General features: G+C 43.2%; 1 protein-coding gene across 5 annotated transcripts in view; it reads right to left on the bottom strand.

The window, feature by feature from the left end:
* The window catches only part of LOC110988453 (GATOR2 complex protein MIOS-like), a 147,501-nt gene that overhangs the window by 81,835 nt on the left and 44,005 nt on the right, over positions 1-21,661 (bottom strand). For all 5 annotated transcript variants that reach the window (XM_087147893.1, XM_022251952.2, XM_022251950.2 and 2 more), the window contains exons 7-8: positions 14,362-14,463; positions 1,338-1,474 (exon numbers count right to left, since the gene is read on the bottom strand). In XM_087147893.1, coding sequence (XP_087004019.1) covers positions 1,338-1,474; positions 14,362-14,463 — 239 coding nt within the window. The remainder of the gene's footprint in view (positions 1-1,337; positions 1,475-14,361; positions 14,464-21,661) is intronic.

Here is a 21,661-nt window from a genome sequence, read left to right on the forward strand (position 1 = left end):
ACAAACCATTATAGACCTCTCTCTGAAAACACCATCTTTGCAGGGAAATTACACCTGGGTATTTAACTTCATCCTGTGTGTGTGCAAAAGCTCTATATAAGTGCGCATATTGATAAAAATATCTTTGAAATATGGTGAAGCAGATGTGTGTCATGAAAATTGGACATCAAAATGCCATTGCTAAAGGAAATCGGTGGGAAGTTATGTCATTTGAGAGACCTGTATGGAAAAATATACTAACAATGAAACAGAGCAAAATACAACAAACAAAAGCACATTAGGACAGATCTGACAGCAGCCAAACATTCGTTAGATAAACTCTAGGGAAAAAAACAGACAGTAAACATCTTAATTCTATAGAGGGTATAAAACTGCACCAAACACAAGGAAGTCATCTAAAAAAGAAGATGAAATTCCAAACTGAGCAAGACTTTTGAACAGCGGAGCTTTTTCAAATAACATTGAAATAAATAAGGAAATCAGTAAATATAAGGAAATGCTGAATTCCTGGCATTAGTTTTTGGCTCTTCAATAATTATATATAACGGTTTGCCCGTACCCAACGTATATTAATAAGCACTGTATGCTCAGTGCTTGTCCGAGAGCTTGCGAAAAAAACCTCACAAGCTTACTCGGGTGGGACTCGAACCCGCGACCTTCTGCTTACTAGTGCAGATGTCTCTCGTACCCAACGTTGGGTACGGGCAAACCCTTATATATAATTAACATCTTCCCAACGCAAAAATACATCTTGAAAATCGTTCGCGGTACCCGCTGCTTCATTTGACTCGGACCGGCAAACCGACCCCAGCAAACTCGGTGGTCGAGTGGTTAAGACATCTGCACTAGTAAGCAGGAGGTCGTGGGTTCGAGTCCCACCCGAGTAAGCTTGTGAGGTTTTTTTGGCAAGCTCTCGGACAAGCACTGAGCATACAGTGCTTAGTAATATACGTTGGGTACGGGCAAACCGTTATATATAATTAACATCTTCCCAACGCAAAAATACATCTTGAAAACCCTTCAATAATGCTGACAGGTCATGCATTACTCAATTTAATGTAAAAGGCTGGTTCATCCTTGGCCCAAAAGCGAACACGAATGTAAACTTGGGAAGTCATTTACCTAGGGAAGTCACAAAACTTGAAAAAATATCAACTCAAGTGAAACTTTACTACAAATCTTTCGTGCCATCAAATTCATTTCACTTTCATGTTCACCTTTACATGTACTGTAGCCAAATTTAAAATTTGAAATTTTGCCAATGAAAAACATTTTTGCAAAACATTATGTATGCACAGAGTCCATATTTAACAAATGTTAGTAACTGAAAAGGATATTGGTTTATCAAAGTGTCTATGGTCCCAAATATTGACCTGTCCTTCATGGTAAGAAGATAGCCGATAATCCACCTGAGGGTCTGCAGATACACCATAGACTGACTTGGTAGCTGTAGCAATCTTATACCCTGCTGTATCTAAAAAGCAATCAATGAAAGTGGGAGCAATTATATAAATCACTGGGATTACTGATAAACATTGAAGTACTTTTAGAGTTGAAAGTTTTTACAAGCTTGATGGAAGTTAAAGTGGTAACATAAATCTTTCCCCAATTATAACATGGGCTCCTGCGAGACCCTTTTTTGCAAGTATCAGAAACAGTCATTATGAATTTTTTTAATTATTATTTATATGGCCTTGCACATACATGTATAGTAAACAATATGGAGAACATTACAATATGAAAATAATGAACAATTGGAAAAATAAACAGGGAAAGAGTGGGAATACAGAGTGGCAGGGCAGGCAATGGGTAGGAAAGAGGTGTCAGGGGAGTGGGTGGGGAAAGGGGGGCTGGGGTTGGGATGTAAGGAGGAAGGGGAAGTAGTACACAAACCAAGAACAGTCCAACCAAGGGTGGCCAGGACGAACAAAAGTGAAAGGCACTGCGACTTGAAAGTCTGTTCATTCAGCCCAAGATTTGACGATTGACAAATAGATAATTTGGAATTAAGTAAAATATGCTTTAAAAATTTAAACTGGATTGCACATCAAAATTAATTGATTTATATAAATCCAAGAAAAGGAAAATTAAAAATTACCACATAAACAAATAAAGTAGGATGTACTAGACTAAAATTAGTTGAACAATGGTTGAGAACATCTAAACAGCAATGACATCTAGACATTAAAAAGTGAAAGTGTATTTTGCGGTTTAAACATAGGAATAATTCGAGTAGCAAAGAGTCCTTCATGTGGGTTGGCAACTGACTCCATATGTGAGGGAAAACATGAACAGGGGAGTTTTTGAGACTTTAGGTTCTAGCATAATCATCATCATGGTGACGCCAGTGCACCAGCAGCGCACGGGCGTTGCTCAGTGGCTAACATAATAAGTTAATTGTCCGTTTCCATTGTTCGGCGTTCAGAGTGGCTTGTTGTAACTGATTGAGGCTGATTCCAACAATCCTGATATCATCAGAAAGTATTTGGTAGGTTCGCATAAGTGTGCCGCCTCTACGGTATGGTGCTGTTGGTTGGTTGTTTCTGTCCAGGAATGATATGATACAGTTTAGCATTGGTGATGCGATCGGGGTATCTGATATTCAGTGCGTAGCGTAACAAGGCTCGGTGTGATGCATCCATTGTTTTCTCGAGTGTTTCTGTCAGCATTCAGCTAGCCCCACTGTAGAAGAGCTCTGACTCGATGCACACGGTAAATAGTTTGACCTTCAGGTGATCACTTGCTGAACACCTCCAAACCACGTCGAGTCTTGGGCAATCGACCCATGACAGATGTCGTCGGCGTTTGAAAGCCGAGTGGCTATTACTAACGTTGCATCCCAAACAGCAGAATTCCGTGCACATGGGTAGCGGATCCCCTGATCGTGTATGGATTGGTGTAGTTGAATCAACACCAACGTACATGACCTCAGTTTTCTGTGGATTTACACACAGACCCTCTTATAGTGAAGTTCGTTCAAACGGTGGAATTGACACTGTGCTGCTTCGACTGTGTCACTCATCGGTACAACATCATCAGTGAAAGCAAGGCCAGGCAACTTAAAGCCAATTTGCATGATGACAACCGTCGACGAATCATGTATCCATCTTTATCTTCGCATAACGAAATGCGGAGAACATAGTCCAGCACAATGATGAACTATGGGGCTAAAGTGTCACCTTGCAACACGCCAGATGTAGTTGCAAACTGACCAGTGTCAGTCAGTAGTAGACAGTAACATTATACCTTGAACTTAAAACTGTAGAAACTTTTCCGGCAAACACCTAAATTGAGGAGTAACATCTCCAATTTAAACTAGAACATGTATGTGCTGTAGTAATGTGACAATCTATCAATGAGCCGAGTTGTTCTGGATGAGATGTACTATAAAGAACTATACATATGCTTACGTTTGTGGTGGAGCTTGGGATTAGGTTATATTGTGTGATCTATTTCGAAGCACATATAACTGTTTATGAAAGGCTTAGATTGGAGCGTTAAAGTCCAGTTCACAAGTCCATGCGGGTAGGTGGCTTGACAATTCGTCCACTTCGGGTGACATAGGGTGGCTTTGTGGGGCTGACGTCTTGAGGTGCTGGTTGTGGACTCAGGTCAGGTTTATGGGTCTGGTGAGGGGTACGTGTAGTCATCTTGGGTTTTGGAAAAGGTTCGAGCTCAGGGTCTGTTATGACTGCCGGTGGTGGTTGTTGGTTTGCCACGTGGGTGGAGAGACGGAGATGTCGTCGATTGCGTCGGTATTTACCCCCTTGGTACTCCACTATGTATGATCGTGGGGATTCGTGATGATCTACCACAGTGGCTGGAACCCACTGCTTGGCACCTGGAAATGGTGCAATCCTCACGGCATCTCCAGACATCAGTGGCGGTAAGTCATGTGCCTTTTGGTTCAAGTAGTGTTCCTGTTTGCCCATGTCTTGTGCAAGGAGGCGTTGTATGTCTGATGTCTTGTGTGTCTTAGAACGAAGTAGGGAGCGTGCAACAGGTAGCTTGTTTCGAGGTCTGCGACTCATAAGGAGTTGAGCAGGTGAGAGATCACAGCTTGCAAGTGGGGTCGTACGGTAGTCAAGCATCGTTAGATGTCTGTCACTAGTTTTCTTCCATAAGCGCTTGACCATCTAAATGGCACACTCAGGGAGATCAGGTACCTTTGTGGGTTTGAGTGTCTCGGAGGGCTGCTGATTCTGGTGATGGCTGTAAACTCTGCAATCTGCAACAATGTCCTCTATCAGGTGAGTCATTCCAGGCCAGAACATGGCTTCACAGGCTCTATGCTTGCATTTGACCATACTCATATTTGATACATGGATCAGGGCAAGCATGTCCTTCCTCATGCTTGGTGGGACAACAATTCTCATGCCCTTGTAGATGACTCCATCTGAGAATGCGAGCTCATCTCTGGTGTTCCAGTACTCGCGAACGGCATGTGGTTGTCTTCTGTTTGGTATCGGGCCAGCCTTTCCGGATCATTGTGTGTAGCTCATTCAGTTTGTCTGCACTTTTTTGCTGGAACTCACTATAGCGTGTTGGTGTTACTGAGATGTAGTCTACCATGTTGACGATGACTGGCTTGATGTCAGGTTCTGTGTCAGGCAAGTTAGCTCTGCTGAGCAGGTCTCCGAGCGGGCTCTCTTTTCCGGGCTTGTATGTGACGATCAAGTCATATGGTTGTAGTTTAAGGAGCATGGACTGCAACCTCATTGGAGCTGACAGAAGAGATTTGGAAAAGATCGCTTGAAGTGGTTTGTGGTCACTCTCAACCGTAACGATCTTGCCAATGATGGAATTTCTTGCAGGAGTGGACAATTGCAAGAATCTCCTTCTCTATCTGAGCATATTTCATTTCTGTTGGTGTCATGGCTCTGGAAGTGTAGGCTATTGGCTTGCCTTCTTGGAGTAGAACTCCACCAAAAGCATAGCTACTGGCGTCACATGGTATTGTCGTCTCTTTGTGGACGTTGTAGTAAGCCAGAACTGGAGTTGCACTGCAAAGCTATTTGAGTTTGGCAAAGCTTTGCTGCTGTGGTTTGTCCCAGTGGAACTTCACGTCTTTCTTCATCATTTGACGAAATGGCTGATCAACCTCACTGAGGTTTGGGATGAACTGTGCGAAGTACTGGATGCAGCCAAGAAACCTTCGGACACCCTCTTTTGTCTGGGGCTCGGGTATCTCTCTCATTGCTTTGACCTTATCAGGATCAGGCTTCAATCTGCTGGCAGTGACAAGGTGACCAACGTACTTGACTTGTGTCTGTCTGACATGATCTGATTGTGGTGTTTTCGATTCTTGCCTGCGATCAGGATGTCATCCATAATGGCACGTGCACCGTCTACACCCTCCAGCATGGTGTCCATGGCTCGTTGGAAGTTTTCCAGTGCAGTCTTTATGTCAAACGGAAGACGTAGCCATCTGAAACGGCTGATGGGCATATTAAATGTTGTCAGAAGGCTTAACACGTAACCAAGCTTAATCTGCAGGAAGCCGGACTTGGCGTCTATAACTGAGAAAACTTTTGCATCTGGCAAAGATGCCAGTACTTCTTCGACTGATGGGATTGGGTAGTGTTCCTGACGGATTGCTTTATTGAGATTCCTTGGGTCGGAACAGATTCTCACCTTCCCATTTTCAACCATGACGACCATGGAGCTCACCCAGTCTGTTGGTTCCGTGACTTTCATGACACGCTGTTGTCACGCTGAATTTCCTGTAGCTTGCTGACTATCTTTGGCATGAGGGCCTGTGGCTGGCGTCTCGGGCCATGCACTACTGGCTTAACTGACGGGTCAATCTTCAAGGAATATTTTCCTGGAAGGGTACCAGTGGTCGTCTTAAGCTCAGGGTATTGCTCCAGCCCATAGACTCTGTCTATGAGTCTAAGTTGCTTGCTGGCATCTCCACTGATGAGTAGTGGTTTGCTTTCTGCCTGTACAACGTAGTATGGCACATCAATGCACACATTTTTGTGGCATGTAGGCAGCGTGATGCACCCTTTCAGCTTGTTGCTGGTGTATGACTCCAACTTGCGGTCACTTGGGCTCAGCTCTTTTGTGCCTTCAAGTGTTTGGTAGATGTGGAGTGGCATAATGGACTGCGCTGCTCCAGTGTCAATCTGCACCTCTAATTTTCTGTTGTTGATCCAGACTTTTTCGTACCACTCGTTTGAGTCCGATTCATCATCTAATGCATTGATGAGGTGAGTGTATTCTTCCTTTGAAGAAAACACATCACTTTCTGTTGTGCCTTGGGCTGCGGCACCTTCCATACTGTGTGCTGCAAGGCGTTTTCGGCACACTGATGCAAAGTGATTAGGCCTGTTGCAAATGTCACAGGTTTGGATTTTTGTGGGGCACTTTCAGTGGTCTGCTTAATATCCGACTTTGTTGGTTTTGCACTCTCTTTGTGATGGCTAGGCCTTTGCTGTGGGTGTGATTTAGCACGACTAATTTTTTTGGAGCAATTCCCTGACTTTGTCACATTGACTTTGCGATCTTCTTCTTTGTTGATTTCCTTCAGGCTCTCTTGTGAAGTTTCGTAGTTTGACCAATCTTGATGGCCATGGCAAGTGTCAGCTCATCTCCTTTCTCCAGGCATTTCTCTTGCAATGCATGATTTAGCGCCTGCAGGACTATGGCATCTCGAATCATGCGTTCTTCATCGTCGTAACCACAGTCTTTCACTAGCACTCGCAGGTCAGTGACAAAGCTGTCAAATTTTCCCCCTTCAAAATACTTGTGCCTGTTGAAATTTATAGTGGCATGAATTTGATGTTTTTTTTATGGGGCCACATATTTCTCAAACTTGGCACAAACTGCCTCTAGCTTGTCACACTCATCTGAAGTTTCCCACTGGAAGGTTGTGTAGACTTCCCTTCCTTTGTCTCCGACGTAGGTCATGAGGTAATTGACCTTTTTCTATCTCTGACTTTTGGGCTAGGGGACCTTTGAATGTGAATCTGCTATGTTGTTTGAATCTCTTCAATTCCTTGGGCAGATCAGGCACCGACCAGTTCATGCACAGTTTTTCTGTCGATTTTGACATGTCCATTATCGGCCTCCATAGTTTTGTTGATGAACGCAGGGCAAGTGCAGCTCTTTGGGGGGGGAACACCAATTCTGATCACTTTAACAGCAATTCTCCTTACAACAGTGTTTTTATCAGCTTCAGAGGTTCTTGGTGACAGTTTCTTTGTGTGTCGAAACATGTCTTACGAGAGTTCGTTGCACTATAACGATGTGTGATATTTTATCACAAAACTGATTCGGTCCTTCAGCAACGTACGCATTGCCATGTCATTGGTGTGCAAAATTCAGCCTTTTTATTTATGAGTTTGAGCGACCATAGTCTGAGGTACTCACTTATTCACCGACTTCTGGGACGCTGCTTTCTTGCTGCTAAATGAGTTCTAGTCGATTGCCTTTCCCGTTTTGCTCAGTTTGGGACTCCAAACTTCTGACACCATGTAATGTACTCGTGTACTCAGGCGTATGTTCAGAGGCAGTGCTTTATTGTGTGTTCCACACATGGCATGTTAACACATGTACGGGAGCCTCAAAATGCCATATATGACAGGAGTACCGTTCGATAATTTTCATCCCTTGGGGAGAGTACCTTGTGCAAGTGAGGAGTTCATCACACTGTAAGTGAGGAGACTCTGAAACATCAGGGGAGCTGCCACTGTAAACAATGTATGTGTAGGGTGCATGTTTATAGGCGAGTCTCATGGTAGATGAACGCTCAAAACACAATGTTCTTGCATGGTTCTTGTCCACATACTGCGTTGATTTTTCAATCCATCAAGTTTAAATGCATGATTTGTTGCACTTTTTACATACATTTCAACATACATGTACAGTACATGTATGTTTTATGTAATGGGGTATATGATGTCCTCCAGTCTTGTGCAGTTTGTAGGTTGGGACAGGAATCTCATAAACTGTTCTCCAGGTTTCCGTGTAATAATGTGTTAAATCAACGCTAAACTCAATAAGTAATATGCCAAGGAGTTTTGGAGGACTGCTCAGACAAACATCCAGCATTTTGTGTTGTAGTACAACTGCCAACACAGCCAAATTGCTATGCTGCAGGGCCACTGCCAGGTTTAGGACCACCACCCCAGGTTCTGTGCCATTATCCTCATCCATCGATGAGTAAACTTTAGTTTTTGTTGTTGTAAGTTTGCCAACACCTCAGCCTACCTGGCTATGAAGAGATCAATGGTAAAGAGGGCAGCCCCCAGACCCTTGCTAGGAAGATAACATGCAACCTGACTAGGGAAGAGATTGAGGACATGGAAGACCAGGGCATGTCTATCTTCATCAAGCTGAAAGAATTCAGAGACCAGGATTCCAGATGCAAAATTGCGTCCACTATCAGAGCATTTCGGATTGGATGAATTAAATCTTAGGGCAGCCAACGGATGCCCAATTCGCTTTTATGGATGCCTGGACGTCTCCTTCAGACTAACTTTGGGACAGAAGCATCCGATTACGGTTCCAGTACTAGTGACACGAGCAGTCACAGGAGCCCCAATAATTGCGTACAATGTGATTGAGGAGGTAGTGAAAGGAGGTACATGTACACTACCCAGTCAAGTAAAGACTGTGGAAGCAGCATTCCCATCGATGACCTAGAGAGAAGTAAGGGCCCTTGTTCATCTTATCCAGGAAGACACCCTAGACCAAGTCAGTGACGTAAGAGTTGAAGGAGGGAATGTAATTATTCCAAAGAGTAGTGTCATTGCAGTTGCCATGTCGTGCCCGCCAAGGTCACCATACTTCCGGTGCAGCAGTCCTCTTCGAACCAGACGAAGATGCCCACTGGGCGGATGACCTCCAGCCACAATCTGCAGTGATAGGGCTTGGAAACAAGCCAACCTCCAACATTTCAATCATCATTTCCAACTCCACTAATCCTTTTCAAGATGTATTTTTGCGTTGGGGAGATGTTAATTTATATAACAGGTTTTTGCTCTTACCCAACGTATATAGATAAACACTGTATGCTCAGTGCTTGTCCAAGAGCTTCACAATTCACAAGCTTACTTGGGTGTGACTCAAATCCACGACCTCCTGCTTACTAGTGCAGACGTCTGACCACTGACACTGAGACAAGACCACTGAGCTTGCTGGGGCCGGCTGGCCGGTCCAAGTCAGGTGAAGCAGCGGGTACCACAAACTATTTTCAAGATGTATTTTTGTAGATGAAGGATGATTGTCCTGCATAGAAGTCCTACATGGCAGTTCCACCACCATTGTACCGAGATGTGAAGTTATACCTTCGAGATATTGTGAAGCTTGGAGGAATCAAAAAGTCAGAGTCGCCTTCCTCCTCCCAGCGTCTCTTCATCTTTGCATTGATTATCAGGAGTTAAATCAGAAACGATCCAAGCTATCTGGGACACATCATTTCCGGTGAAGAACACATGATGGATCCATCTGATATTGCAGTGGTCAATTCAGTATGGGACAGGAAACCCGGAACCGTGGGTGAGCTACGCAACTTACTTGGCCTCTTGGGGTACTACCGCCAGTACAAGTCAAGAGCCTATATGAACTGCTGAAGAACCCCACCAACAATGAGGCCGTATCGACCAGAAGGCCCGACGAGTCAATCTGTAGGGCACCTGTCGCCCGTGCCTGTAGGTGAGGCAACCTGGAGCAGAACTTTGGGATATGGCAGAAGCGAAGAGATCGATATGGGGACTCGCGATCTCCGCAAAAATCTGGCTGACCACGTTCGGGTGAAGAATCCACCCTGTTGGTCAGACAGTGCCCTGAGAGCGTGCATCTACTATGCTGTTGCTGGTTCTCGCTATGTGGACGGCTTGGAGGGTGATTCCTTGATTGTTCATCCACATGAAGAGCTGCCACAGAAAGGCACAGAGTTGAGGAGAGCAAGTGCCACCCTGGCAGTTGATTTATGCCAATGCAGTGGATTTGTCTCTCTGGACTGGAACGGAACCACCTGGTAGGTGTTGTCAGAAGTGGCGAAGAACGTTGAACACCGCTTGGAAGCTCTAACCTATTGATGTGTTTGTCTTGAAAGGTGGTGTCCCAGACCCCGGAGGCATAGAGTGGAGGAAGAGAGGCCCCCCATCCAAGCAGCGACACATCCATCGTCACAGTTACATCTGGACCTAGGGGTAAGAAAGGAAGGCTGGACGATAGGTGCTTGGTGATGGTCCACCACCAGAGGTGATTGCGTAGGAAGGCTGGCCCAGATGTAAAAAGAGGCTGAAGTACTCATTATAAGAAATGAATAACCACTTCGGACCGGGGCATTTTTCAACGTTGAGGATGCTGGGCCGGCATGACTATCATTTTTTCTGTTTTCAAAATCCTTCAACAATTCATCATTCCATTTAACAGTCGTTTATAGCCGCACGGAGTAATCTTCAGGCACTACTCTAAGTTGACAGGTGACCTTCATTGACACTCGAATATTTCAGCCAGGCCTGCAGCCTTGTAAACAGAGCCCAGATTGTGCGGTGTCACACAGCTGTCTTTTGTTCACGAACCTGGCTCAGTGCACTGCTGACCTCTTTTCAATAGGGGCCAGATTAGCATGCAGCGGTGCTGTGTGGCTCATCGCTGCGGTGGTGGAGAGCTTTTGTCCCCGGTGGTAATCCGCTTGCTCTAAATACCCCAAACCCTGGTATACGGTTTCAAAATAATGCTGGATTATCACCACTTTTGAGAGTGAAAAATGCCGGTCATGCCCAGCAGCCTGGTCTTTTGTTCGGAGTACGGTCTTTTGTTACAGGGCCCTGTTTCCTTTGTCCGAGTTCAGAGACCCCGGCCACACATATAAACCATACGGCTCCGATCCCGGAGTCCCCGGCTGGTAGTGGATAATGAGCCCTCTTGTAATGAGCCCTAATTGTACATTACTATGTTCAAAGTGGCCATTTGTATCTTTAAGTTGGAGGACTACGGCCATATCCATCACATGCATGGGAAATTAAGGTCATTCCACACGCATTGCAAGAATAGAAAATGGCAGGTAAGGAGTGTCTGAAGATGGAAAATCACTCCATGACTTAAGCATTCAAATATCCTATTTCATCCTACATCCAAGCAATATTCATGTAGCAATTTCCATTTTCTCACTGGAACAGAGAACATGAACGGATAAATGGTGAAAATGACAAATACTTGCTAAGTCTGCCTTTTCATTGCAATAAACGCAGCTTACAGTTGGATACGCAATCATGGCAAACCATTAACAAAATTGAGCAAGGACAGTAGCACACTTTTGTCAGACCTCATAACAGTTACAGTATCTACACCCTGGACACGCCCACTACAGAAGAACTCATGTCCAGAAAGCAATGTGGGGTGTGGCCAGGCCGAATGGAAGAATGCATCGAGGGTCAGGAATTATTAGATGAAGGGAGCGTGTAGAATTCACTATGACGTGAAGTTCGGTGAATTAGGATGCCCGAGACGTGGGTACTATTGGCGTGATCACCAGTCAGAGATAGAAGGGAGCCTGTCCAGAGTTCACATTTGATTGTTACATGCCTGAGTGCTCGATGGGTTTGCAGGTGGGGCGATGACATCTACCGCAGGCATTAATGACCAGAAGACCCATGGTCAGAATAAAACACACAGGGTAAGCTGATCGTATTGCGTTTTATTCACCAGGGCAGCTCCATAAAAAGGTGGAGCTATGCCCGGAGAGCAGATTTCTCTGTTTCCTGCCTAGCTGGCCCCAAGCATGGAGTCTCGGGTGCTAACCAGCGGTTTGAAGCATAGTGTAGCAACAGGCCTATGAGCATTTTTTGGAGCTGTGGTCAGGGTTTAGAATGCGCGACTCAGACTCACAATCACCAGGAGCTGCATGAGTAAATGACATAAGGCAGCCCAGTATAGTGTACATGTAGTTCCTGCACGCCTGGATGCCCTGAAAACTGGACAGATCAAGGCAGAGGCCTAAATGGGAAACCTCACTAGCTGTACATAACACGGAAAGGGGACACCAACAGGTGTAGCATGTTCACAGGGTGGAGCTAGATGTGAGTCTTAAGTGAACCCGGACAAGTTGAAGAATTATTAGTATTATTATTGAATGAATTTACATGTAGTAAGCGCAAATTCAATTAAAAAAAATACATGTGTAAAACGAACGGGCACCGTCATGTATTGGACAGACCGATGGAGAGAGATATGAAGCCGGAGATGGAACCGGATGTGAAGTAGAAGCGCAGTAAGCAACAAATCCAAGTGAGGATCTGGAAGGAGATCCTTGCACAGGGCATCCAGGGCCAGAGCAGTTGCCAGGGAGAGGAGATTGACTCAAAGCGGCCGCTTAAGTGGAAAGCATCTCCGAGAGAGCGGACCACTGTCATCAAACCCGATTAAGAAATATCTTGCCTAGGTGTAGAGCAAGATTTCTTGCATTTGGACCACGCAGAAGACGATGAGTGTTTAAGCGTCTTACCTAAAAATGCCTGGAATACAGGTCGTGATAGGTCAAAGCATGCTGAGCCGCATGTATGTATGAATGGTCAGTCATATTCTATGACGAGCGTCCTAGGTCACGGTCGGTGGCCTGATAGCGGGAGGCCGTCGGCAGACCGGACCTGCAGATGGGGAGTGGCAGACAAAAGCCCTGGCGAACAGGAGCCGGTGAGGGACCCAGGGCAGACGGCAGACCATCACAACGCAAGCCCCGCTGGACCAACAGTCGGTAGGATTGCTCGGGGATGTGGCAGGTAGTGACGACCAGTACCTGCAGCATAGAGAAAGGAACAGCTCTTTATGCTCCAGTCAACTGTGGTCAAGGGTACTGTTATGGTATAACACGCTCAACCCGATCTGTAAATACGTGGAGTGGGTGTCGATGACCATGGGTAGTGTGCGGCACAACACGCTCAGCCCGGTTGGCAGGTGTATCGTGTAGTCATTATTTATCAAGGGTAGTGTTGCGGCAACTGCTGCCTCAACCCGATCAATTCCAGCCGTGGTCATGTGTGATCAAGGGTAGTGTTTAGGCAACTGCTTGCTCAACCCGATCAATGCAGATAAGGATCCAGGGTACTGTTGCAGTAACTGCTCGCTCAGCCCCGGCCCATTAATTCCATTAGGTCTCTCCCTAACGTGGCCCTTAATCTCGGATAATGCAAAACAGCACCACAAAGGAGCAGGCCAGCCCGCCAAGCCCCACTCCAGGGCCTGACCCATCCAGTGTTGGGCCGTTATTATTCGAACACACGGACCACACTGAGGACAAAGGGCTGCAGAAAGAACAACAAAAATAGAAAATAAAAAAAAAACACTCTTACCAAAAGATTAGACATCACTCTTTATTCGTAATCAGGAATCAAGTCAATTCACAAACGTGAAAGGTTACAGAAAGTCAATTCACAAACGTGAAAGGTTACAGAACTCAAAACTCTGAAAATGCCATAAAGACACATCAGTAAATGATATAAGCACTGAGAAAAGAAGGACGATCAAGGCGGTGGGATTGCAGTGCATGATTAAGTCTTTTCAGCGAATTGTAATAGGAACATGGGAAATTTGCATATGAAGGCTGGGCATGGGTATATACAATATACATGTATGTGAATGCAGGAGACTCCTCATTTAACTGCATTTGGGGTGCAACGATACCAGCTTACAAGTACATGTACATGTATCTCCATGCATGCCTGCCGTACACATCCCCCATTACGTCATCAATGCAACACAAACAAAAAATTTGACATCACACGTTTCTGAAATCGGCCCAGTTGGTGCCTCTTAGTTCTGTTGTCTTGATTTTTGGCCAATGAATTCGTAGTGTATTGGTTTTTGGGAGGCAAATCTATTTCCAAAATGTTAGATCTCAAAATATTTAGCCTTTTGAGAACCTGTTTATGCCTTTTTATAAACTGGAATGCAGAGGCTGTCATGGTTTACTGCTACACATTGTTTTAAATCACTAAACATTAAACACATGACAATTTATCATTTTTTCTATCTGTTACTAGCATACACTAATAAGTATAAGTGTAATATAAAATTTTAACACCTGGGGTTCAAATTCCTTTTTCATATGCAAATTACACATCAAATTTTGGAACTGATAAAAACGCATTAATACCCACAAGCTACAAACTTGTTCATCATTTTTAAAGAAGATGGCAAGCAGCCACTATGAATGGAAGAAATTGGTATTAAAATACGTACATGTACCATGGGCTCAGCATTTATGTCCTAGAAATCCAAACGGATGTCATATTTTTACAATGAACAGACAACAATCACTGTGGATGTCAATTACAGATATAAATATTAGCCCTCTACATTCTTCAAGAAACTTTTCATACATATAGGAACACAAGTTCCTTACATTACCTCTGACATCAAAGATCCGAAGGTTCTTATTAGCAACCCCCGCAACAATGCAGTGTGGTTGATGGGGAAGCCATGCCATGGAATTCAGTACCTCTGCCTGGACTGTAATCAAATCAAAATGGTTGAATTACCCAATTTCTATTCTCTGAATATGTATCCTGCACATAATTGATTTTCATCCCTTAAAATGTTTATGTACTCATGCATTACCAAGCAAAACACCCCTTGGACAGAAACCAGTGCTACAATTAGTCATTGAAAATTTGTGTCAAGCTGAGTAAAGTCACAGAGTACAAAAGTGAAGTCAAACAAATCACAAATTGTGCTCAAGTCAAATTTGAGTCATTGATTTTTCAACATCACCTGATAAATCAGAGGTGGTGGTTGTGACAGCAACAACCACAGAGCTGTTTCGGATTTCAAGTTGGGGAAAAATACACCAAAATACAATTTACAAAACTCACAAGATGACGACATCATGATGTCATCAATCTGGCATAATTCTTATTTCAGGGTCTTCGTTGGCTGTAACTTTGATAATGATGGTACATTGCAAGTTATCAAAATGGTGACTTGAAAACATGAAAAAAGTCAATGGGCTAAAATAAATATTGAAAAATCAGCAATGAATCAGATGATAATGTCATCATGATGTCCTCAACAATTTCCAACAATTGTTATATTAGGGTCTTTGTTGGGTACCACTTTGAGAGCGATCAAACATCACGAAGTTACTATAATGGTGGCCTGAACACATGTACAAAGTCAATGGGCTAAAAACACATGTGTAGAAAAACTGTTCCTTTTAACCACTTCATGCCGGGGCATTTTTCAATGTTGATGATGCTGGGCCGGCATAATTATCATCGTTTCCGTTTTCAAAATTCTTCAAAAATTCATCATTTCATTTAACGGACGTTTATAGCCGCACGAAGTAATCTTTAGGCACTACTCTAAGTTGACAGGTGACCTTCATTGACACCCGAGTATTTCAGCCAGGCCTGCAGCCTTGTAAAAAGAGCCCAGATTGTGTGGTGTTATGTAACTTTCTTTTGTTCACGAACCTGGCTCAGTGCACTGCTGACCTCTTTTCAATAGGGGCCAGATTAGCGTGCAGCGGAGCTGTGTGGCTCATCGCTGCGGTGGTGGAGCACTTTTATCCCCTGTGGTAATCCGCTTGCTATAAATGCCCCAAACCCTGGTATACGGTTTCAAAACAAGGTTGGATGGATTATCACCACTTTTGAGAGTGAAAAATGTCGATAATGCCCAGCAGCCTGGTCTTTTGTTCGGAGTACGGTCTTTTGTTACAGGGCCCTGTTTCCTTTGTCCGATTCCGGAGTCCCCGGCAAGAAGTGGTTAATAGGTTGATGTCAAGTGATTTGCATTTAAACTCAAAAATTTTTAGAAAATGTTACATGTAGTTGATACACTGTATTTTGACTATTGGGTATATTTGCAATCAAAAGAAAGGGAAAATTTAGTCTGGTTTTTCTTTCGTTCTGTTGTAATTCTTGGTCAAAGTTGAGGACTACTCAAGCATTAAGTTTGATAATAGTGTGTAGTAGAAAAATGTGTAAAAACCCTATGGCAAAATCTTAGATATTCAAAATTCAACAAATCATGTAATGGAGTCATCATGATGAATTTGGATAAATGTGACTTTTGGGACAAACATTAACAACTACATTTATGTAAAATAGTGGGTGGAACCAAACACTGTAATTTTTGGACTATAAGCTGTAGCTTTACACACTGACTCTCAAGCTGAAAAATGTGTCTATGGCTTATATGCCGGGTGGCTTATCCGGCAAACTTTGAAGCATAACATCAGTCAAAAAGTCACGACCGGGCCACGCGTACCACATGCCGGTGGTCCAGTAATGTTTTTTGCTCATTGCCATTTACATCTGAAAACTTATCTCTTGGAAAATAAATTAAAATTGAGTTGTACGGATTTCATATTATTAACGTAATTCCCCGAGTCATGGAGCCAAAATACATACACTCAAGGAAAAAAGAAATGCACCACACACAAATTCTCACATTTTTAGGGAGTACATATCGGACCGGCATTGTAAAAATGGTGCATGTTCTCTATTTTGAGCATTTTAGAGAATGTCAATGTGTATTTGTCACATTCTGGTTGAGTGATTTGGACTGTTTCTGCATTTTATGTTAATGATTACACATGAGTGATGCCCAGATATGCATTTGACAATTCCTGTCCTGAATACAACCCCTACCTACATGTATAAAAAGACACCAAATGACGCCAAAATAACTTGTATCCATGATGCCACGAGTGTCACAACGTGAGAGAGACTGAGCCATTAGCATGCTCTAAGCTGGAACAGACGGGCAGTGGTCAGGCTGTTCGGGGTCCACCACTCGACAATTGTGTGACTTAAACAGCACTACAACACTACCGGCACTTCCACAGATCATCCCTGAGCTGGCAGGCCACAGGTCATGACCACCTGCCTGTGCCACCTCAATGACAGGCTCCAGCACGCTATACGCACTGCCGCTGAGACCATATAGGGACACAACATAGGCAAGTGAGTGCAAGAACCATTAGGAATCATCTCCGGGCTGACAAGATCAGACCACATTGACTGTATGTGGGCTCAGTGCTGACACGCCGATATCGCCAGACTGGGGTCCAGCGGTGCACAGCACACCGACGCTGGATATTGCAGAGATGGTCACAGGTGGTCTTCAGAGACGAGAAGAGGTTCCAATGCTTCAGGGCCAATGGCAGGGAGCAGGTGTACATGAAACGCCACGGTACACCGATGCTTGTATTTGTCAAGTCAACTGCTTGGATGGCTGAAGTGTGATGGTTTGGGCAGGCATATTTGCCAATCAACGCAGTGACTTTGTTTTCATCGAAGGAAATTTCAATAATGCCCTCTACTACCACAACGAGATCCTGGACCCAATTGTACTGCCCTTACTGGAGCGCGTTGGGGTTGGTGCTGTGTTCCAGCAGGACAATGCCTGTTCCCCATGTGGCTCAGGTGTGCGTCAACTTTCTGGAGGAGAACGATGTTGAGGTGTTGCCATGGCTAGCTCTCAGTCAGGATTTGAACCCCATCGAGAATGTGCGGGACTTATTCGGTTGTCACATCCAACAATGAGATCATCCCCAAGTGACACAACAGCAGCTGGGGGTGGCACTGGAGGAAGAGTAGGCTGCTATCCCACAGGACTAGCTGCAGCATTACTGTTGATCCATCAGGTGAATTACAGCTGTTATTGACGCGAATGGAGATCATGTTAATTATTGAACTGTAAATGCCACTTCTGTGAGAGGTGGTGCTAACTTGTTTTGTTTTTGTTATTCAAAAAAAATTATAAAATTATACAAAGATTAGACGACTGGGCAAAAATGTGAAGGACTTATATGTGGGATTCTAACATATACATTTGATTTCATAAATTTCAGGCTAAAACTTAAAAAAAAAATCACAGGTGCATTTCTTTTTTCCTTGAGTGTACATGAAATGTGTATGTACTTGCTCTGCTGTGGCAACATTTTTGGTGATTTCCTTCCCCCTTTTTATTCAATCTCACAGTGCATTTTTTTGCAGACCAAAAATAATTTTACTAAAATTTTCTTATTGTTGAAACCTAAAGATTTCCTTCTACCATAAAATAAAAATAAAAATCAACTACAGTACTTCAACAAAGTAACTTCATGTGGCAGATTTGTTGACTTTTCACCAATCCTGTTCAGTGTAACAAGCCACAGAATTTCAGGGTTTTTCACTTTAGGGGTTTGCATTTCCGGGTATTTTTAGAACCATGTAACCTGCACCTGCAACCGCTCAAAGGAAATGACCCGGATGCTGCATGACCACGTACATGCGGACGCACGTGGCGTGCACAAATGGTGAGCGCTGGTCGTGTTATGTACGTCACAGGTTAAAAGGATTAAAGTTTTATGTACTAATATACCTCCGTAACTCAAACAATGCCTACACCATTATATCCACTTATTTTGAAGTTTCTGATTCAACAACAACCCACCACCAAAATGCTTTAAATGGCATTGAAAGTATCAGAAGGCTATATAGGGTTAGGAGTCATCGCAAGGGCATTTCTTTTCTCACGAGGACCAGTTGTATGCACGTTGCATAAATCAACGTTACCTGCAACTGCAATCCTGGCTTTTAAGACACTGAAGCTAACCTGGGCCCAATTGTAGTCCCCTTCAGGCAGTCTAATCACTGACACTGACACTGCAAAGGTCATGTGACCACACATGGGGAAGGCCAAGTGAAAGCAATAGCAGTGCTTCACCTTGTAAAAAGACTATAAGCGATATGAAAGTTTTGCAACACGAAGGTGCCACAATGAAGTTGTTTAGTAATCCTGTAGAATAACTCTATTCCCCTGAGGTTTGAAATGTCAAGATGATTTTGATGTATAAGTACTTTGACAAGTGACAATTCATTGGCCGTCTGTATTATGACTTGCACCTGCCAACATTTCCCTTTTTTTTCCTTCCTGCTTTTTTGTTCAATTCCTCATCAGTTTAGTTCCGCCGAATCACTGAGGAATTCATGTTGCTTGAATGTAAAAATAATCTTGAAATTTAAGTTTGACGATGACGATATTTCTTGGTATAAAAACTAAACTGGTTCTCTGACTCTTTGGGTTTGTAGAGCACATTTAGTGCTTTGGTTACCAGTGATCAACCGCACAATTTGTGCATGATCGCTACTTACTGCATGCCATGTGGAGTCTCAGTACCGCTGGAATATTACACAGTCTGCTCACGCTTCGCCGGCAATCCCGACATAAAATAATCTTCATTCATATTGTTTTATTTGACAAAAATACTCTTAACTCAAAGAGTAAGCACTACTTCTTCCGCACAAAAGTCATTTAGGCCAACAGAGTTTGAAAGTTACAAATACAGTCGTGCAAGTGTACATCAACAGCGCTTCCACCTCAGAAGACAAAATTCCTTCGGTCTCTTGTTCAAATAGGTTTTGATAAAGTCCTAGTTCTAGATCACGAAAATTATTCAGTATCATGACTGCAGCTAAAAATCCACAAATTCAAGTGAAATATGGTCAGAAGTCAACTTTATGATTTGGATATACTTCAATTTTTTTCAAAATCTAAGCTTTTATATTTGGACTCAAAGGATTGATCGATGAAAGTGATGACAACACCTTTCCTAGTTCTGGATCGGTTTAGGATCGAGACAAAAACGTCTTCATGAATAAAAAATAACCATGCAAAAATTAAAAATTAATTTTCAGCCAGAACCATTGTAAACAGTTGCTTTTCTAATAAAGAATTTTTTAATTTTGAGAAAATTATATGAAAAATAAGAATTCCAATAAATTAAAAAGTAGACATTGCGTAAAGTTTGACTCAACTTTTCAACTGTACAGTGAGCTATCAACGGTACCCTCCCTCCCTGCACTGCACAGTTGACGAACCCATTACGTCACATTCATTTCTGCTGCACCCATGTAGTTGAGTTTGCAACGAATTTGCTTGGTAATGCTGCGCGATCCAAAAGTGGGAGGAAAAGCTTTCAGTTTTTGGTAAGTTAACAAAAATGGAAACTCTAAAGAAGTCATTTTGATTAAGAAGACATTAGATGCAAAGGTTTATATGACTATTCTATCTAAAGAAATCAACGGGCGGGTACCCGGCACAGGCCTATTTCACTTTGGTTTACTGATGACAACACATTTTCTTTGGTCGTGCGGTTATAGAAACTTGTCCATGAAAGAGTCTGCAGTCAGGATAGCCTGAAAATAGGGTTTGCACGATCGTGGTGGTGCGCGCAGTGCACAATGTGCCATGCCATGAGCAGCACGCATGCAAGCGTTTCCAGTGTTTATGACTCAAACCGAGGTCTTGTGGCAGATTTTTCATTTTTGAAGTGATTTGGCAGTGTTTTTGATCGGTGTCACAAAAACCTCAAGATAACTGGATCTGGTATCGCGGGCAGTTACAGAGTTACATGTATTTTTTAGGTATTATAGTTGGCCTCTCAGATAAAACCATCTTTCAACTTAATTGACTTTGAGTTACCAAGATTTTGTTGTATGTCCCCGACCAGATAACTTTTGCTGGCTGCTGGAAAAAGGGACAAGAGCTGATGCACAGTCCACATTGGACCACCATCCAGCCCGCAAAAACTATTAAATTTAAGAACATAAAATTGACTATTTTGGTAACACAATCACCAAAAAAACCGGGAGCGAGACCAAATGGGAGATGGAATATATTCATTGGCCTGTTCAGCAGAATATTTTCTTTTTCCAAAAAAGATGAAATTTTTGGTGGAAGAAGTTGTTTAAAAATTTTGAGGCCTGGAAATGTCTACACCGTATGCGCTATTTTCCGTAAATTAAGTCAAGGAGAATGGACGAGGAACTGTAGATTCAGTAGGTAAGAATGGGCGAGGCAAAGCCAACTCCATTCTTCCACGAATCTAGAAATCCAAGTCTAGTCTCTGACTTAAACTATTTCCCATTGTTACACGAACATGGAGTCTGGAGCATGATGCCCTGTACCCTATGCCTGAGTGCACATCTTTGCTCCATTTACATGCACAGGTTTGGGCTAAGTCAAACATCGACAGTATTGGTGCAATCAACACCGTCAGTGCTGGATGCTTTCTCACTTCTCTTCCTTTTGCACCTTGGATTCATTATTATATGCATGTCATTGCAGCCAAACCTATCGGACTAACCACCACTGTGGACTCTATGAAATTGAGGAATTCCATAATTCATGGGAGTATTTGTGCAGTCGACACTCAGTGCTGGATTGATACGTGCACCTGTATTCTCTTCATCTTGCACCTTGGATTCATTATTATACGTGTGTCATTGCAGCAAAACCTTCCGGACTAAAACCACCACAAGACTTTATGAAATTGAGGAATGCTACATCAACCACATGAAAGTAATTCTGCCTCAGATTCCACCAATATCTCGGCTGACCACGCTAATACTACCTCTGGGTAACTTGTGTCTTCATCAAAGGATGGGGATACAATTAATATCACTGTTAGTGTCAACATGACAAAGAAGAAGTAAATCGGTTTTCTGTTTAATTTGACAAAAGAAGAGTACGCTGTTGTATTTCAGCCCAAATCTAAATTGCCAAAAAAGCTGCTGTATGATGGTTCACATTTCACACATGAACAATGATTTTTTTTAATTGTTAAATTCTAACTTTTGACCAGATTTGAAGAAAAGGGGACTAAACACTAAAATGCAACATTCTCCATGAAACTAATTGTTGATCATCCTTTATA

This window comes from Acanthaster planci, linkage group LG17, assembly GCF_054643075.1.
Source record: "Acanthaster planci isolate LZ-2023a linkage group LG17, COTS_SCS, whole genome shotgun sequence".
NCBI classification, from domain to species: Eukaryota; Metazoa; Echinodermata; class Asteroidea; order Valvatida; family Acanthasteridae; genus Acanthaster; species Acanthaster planci.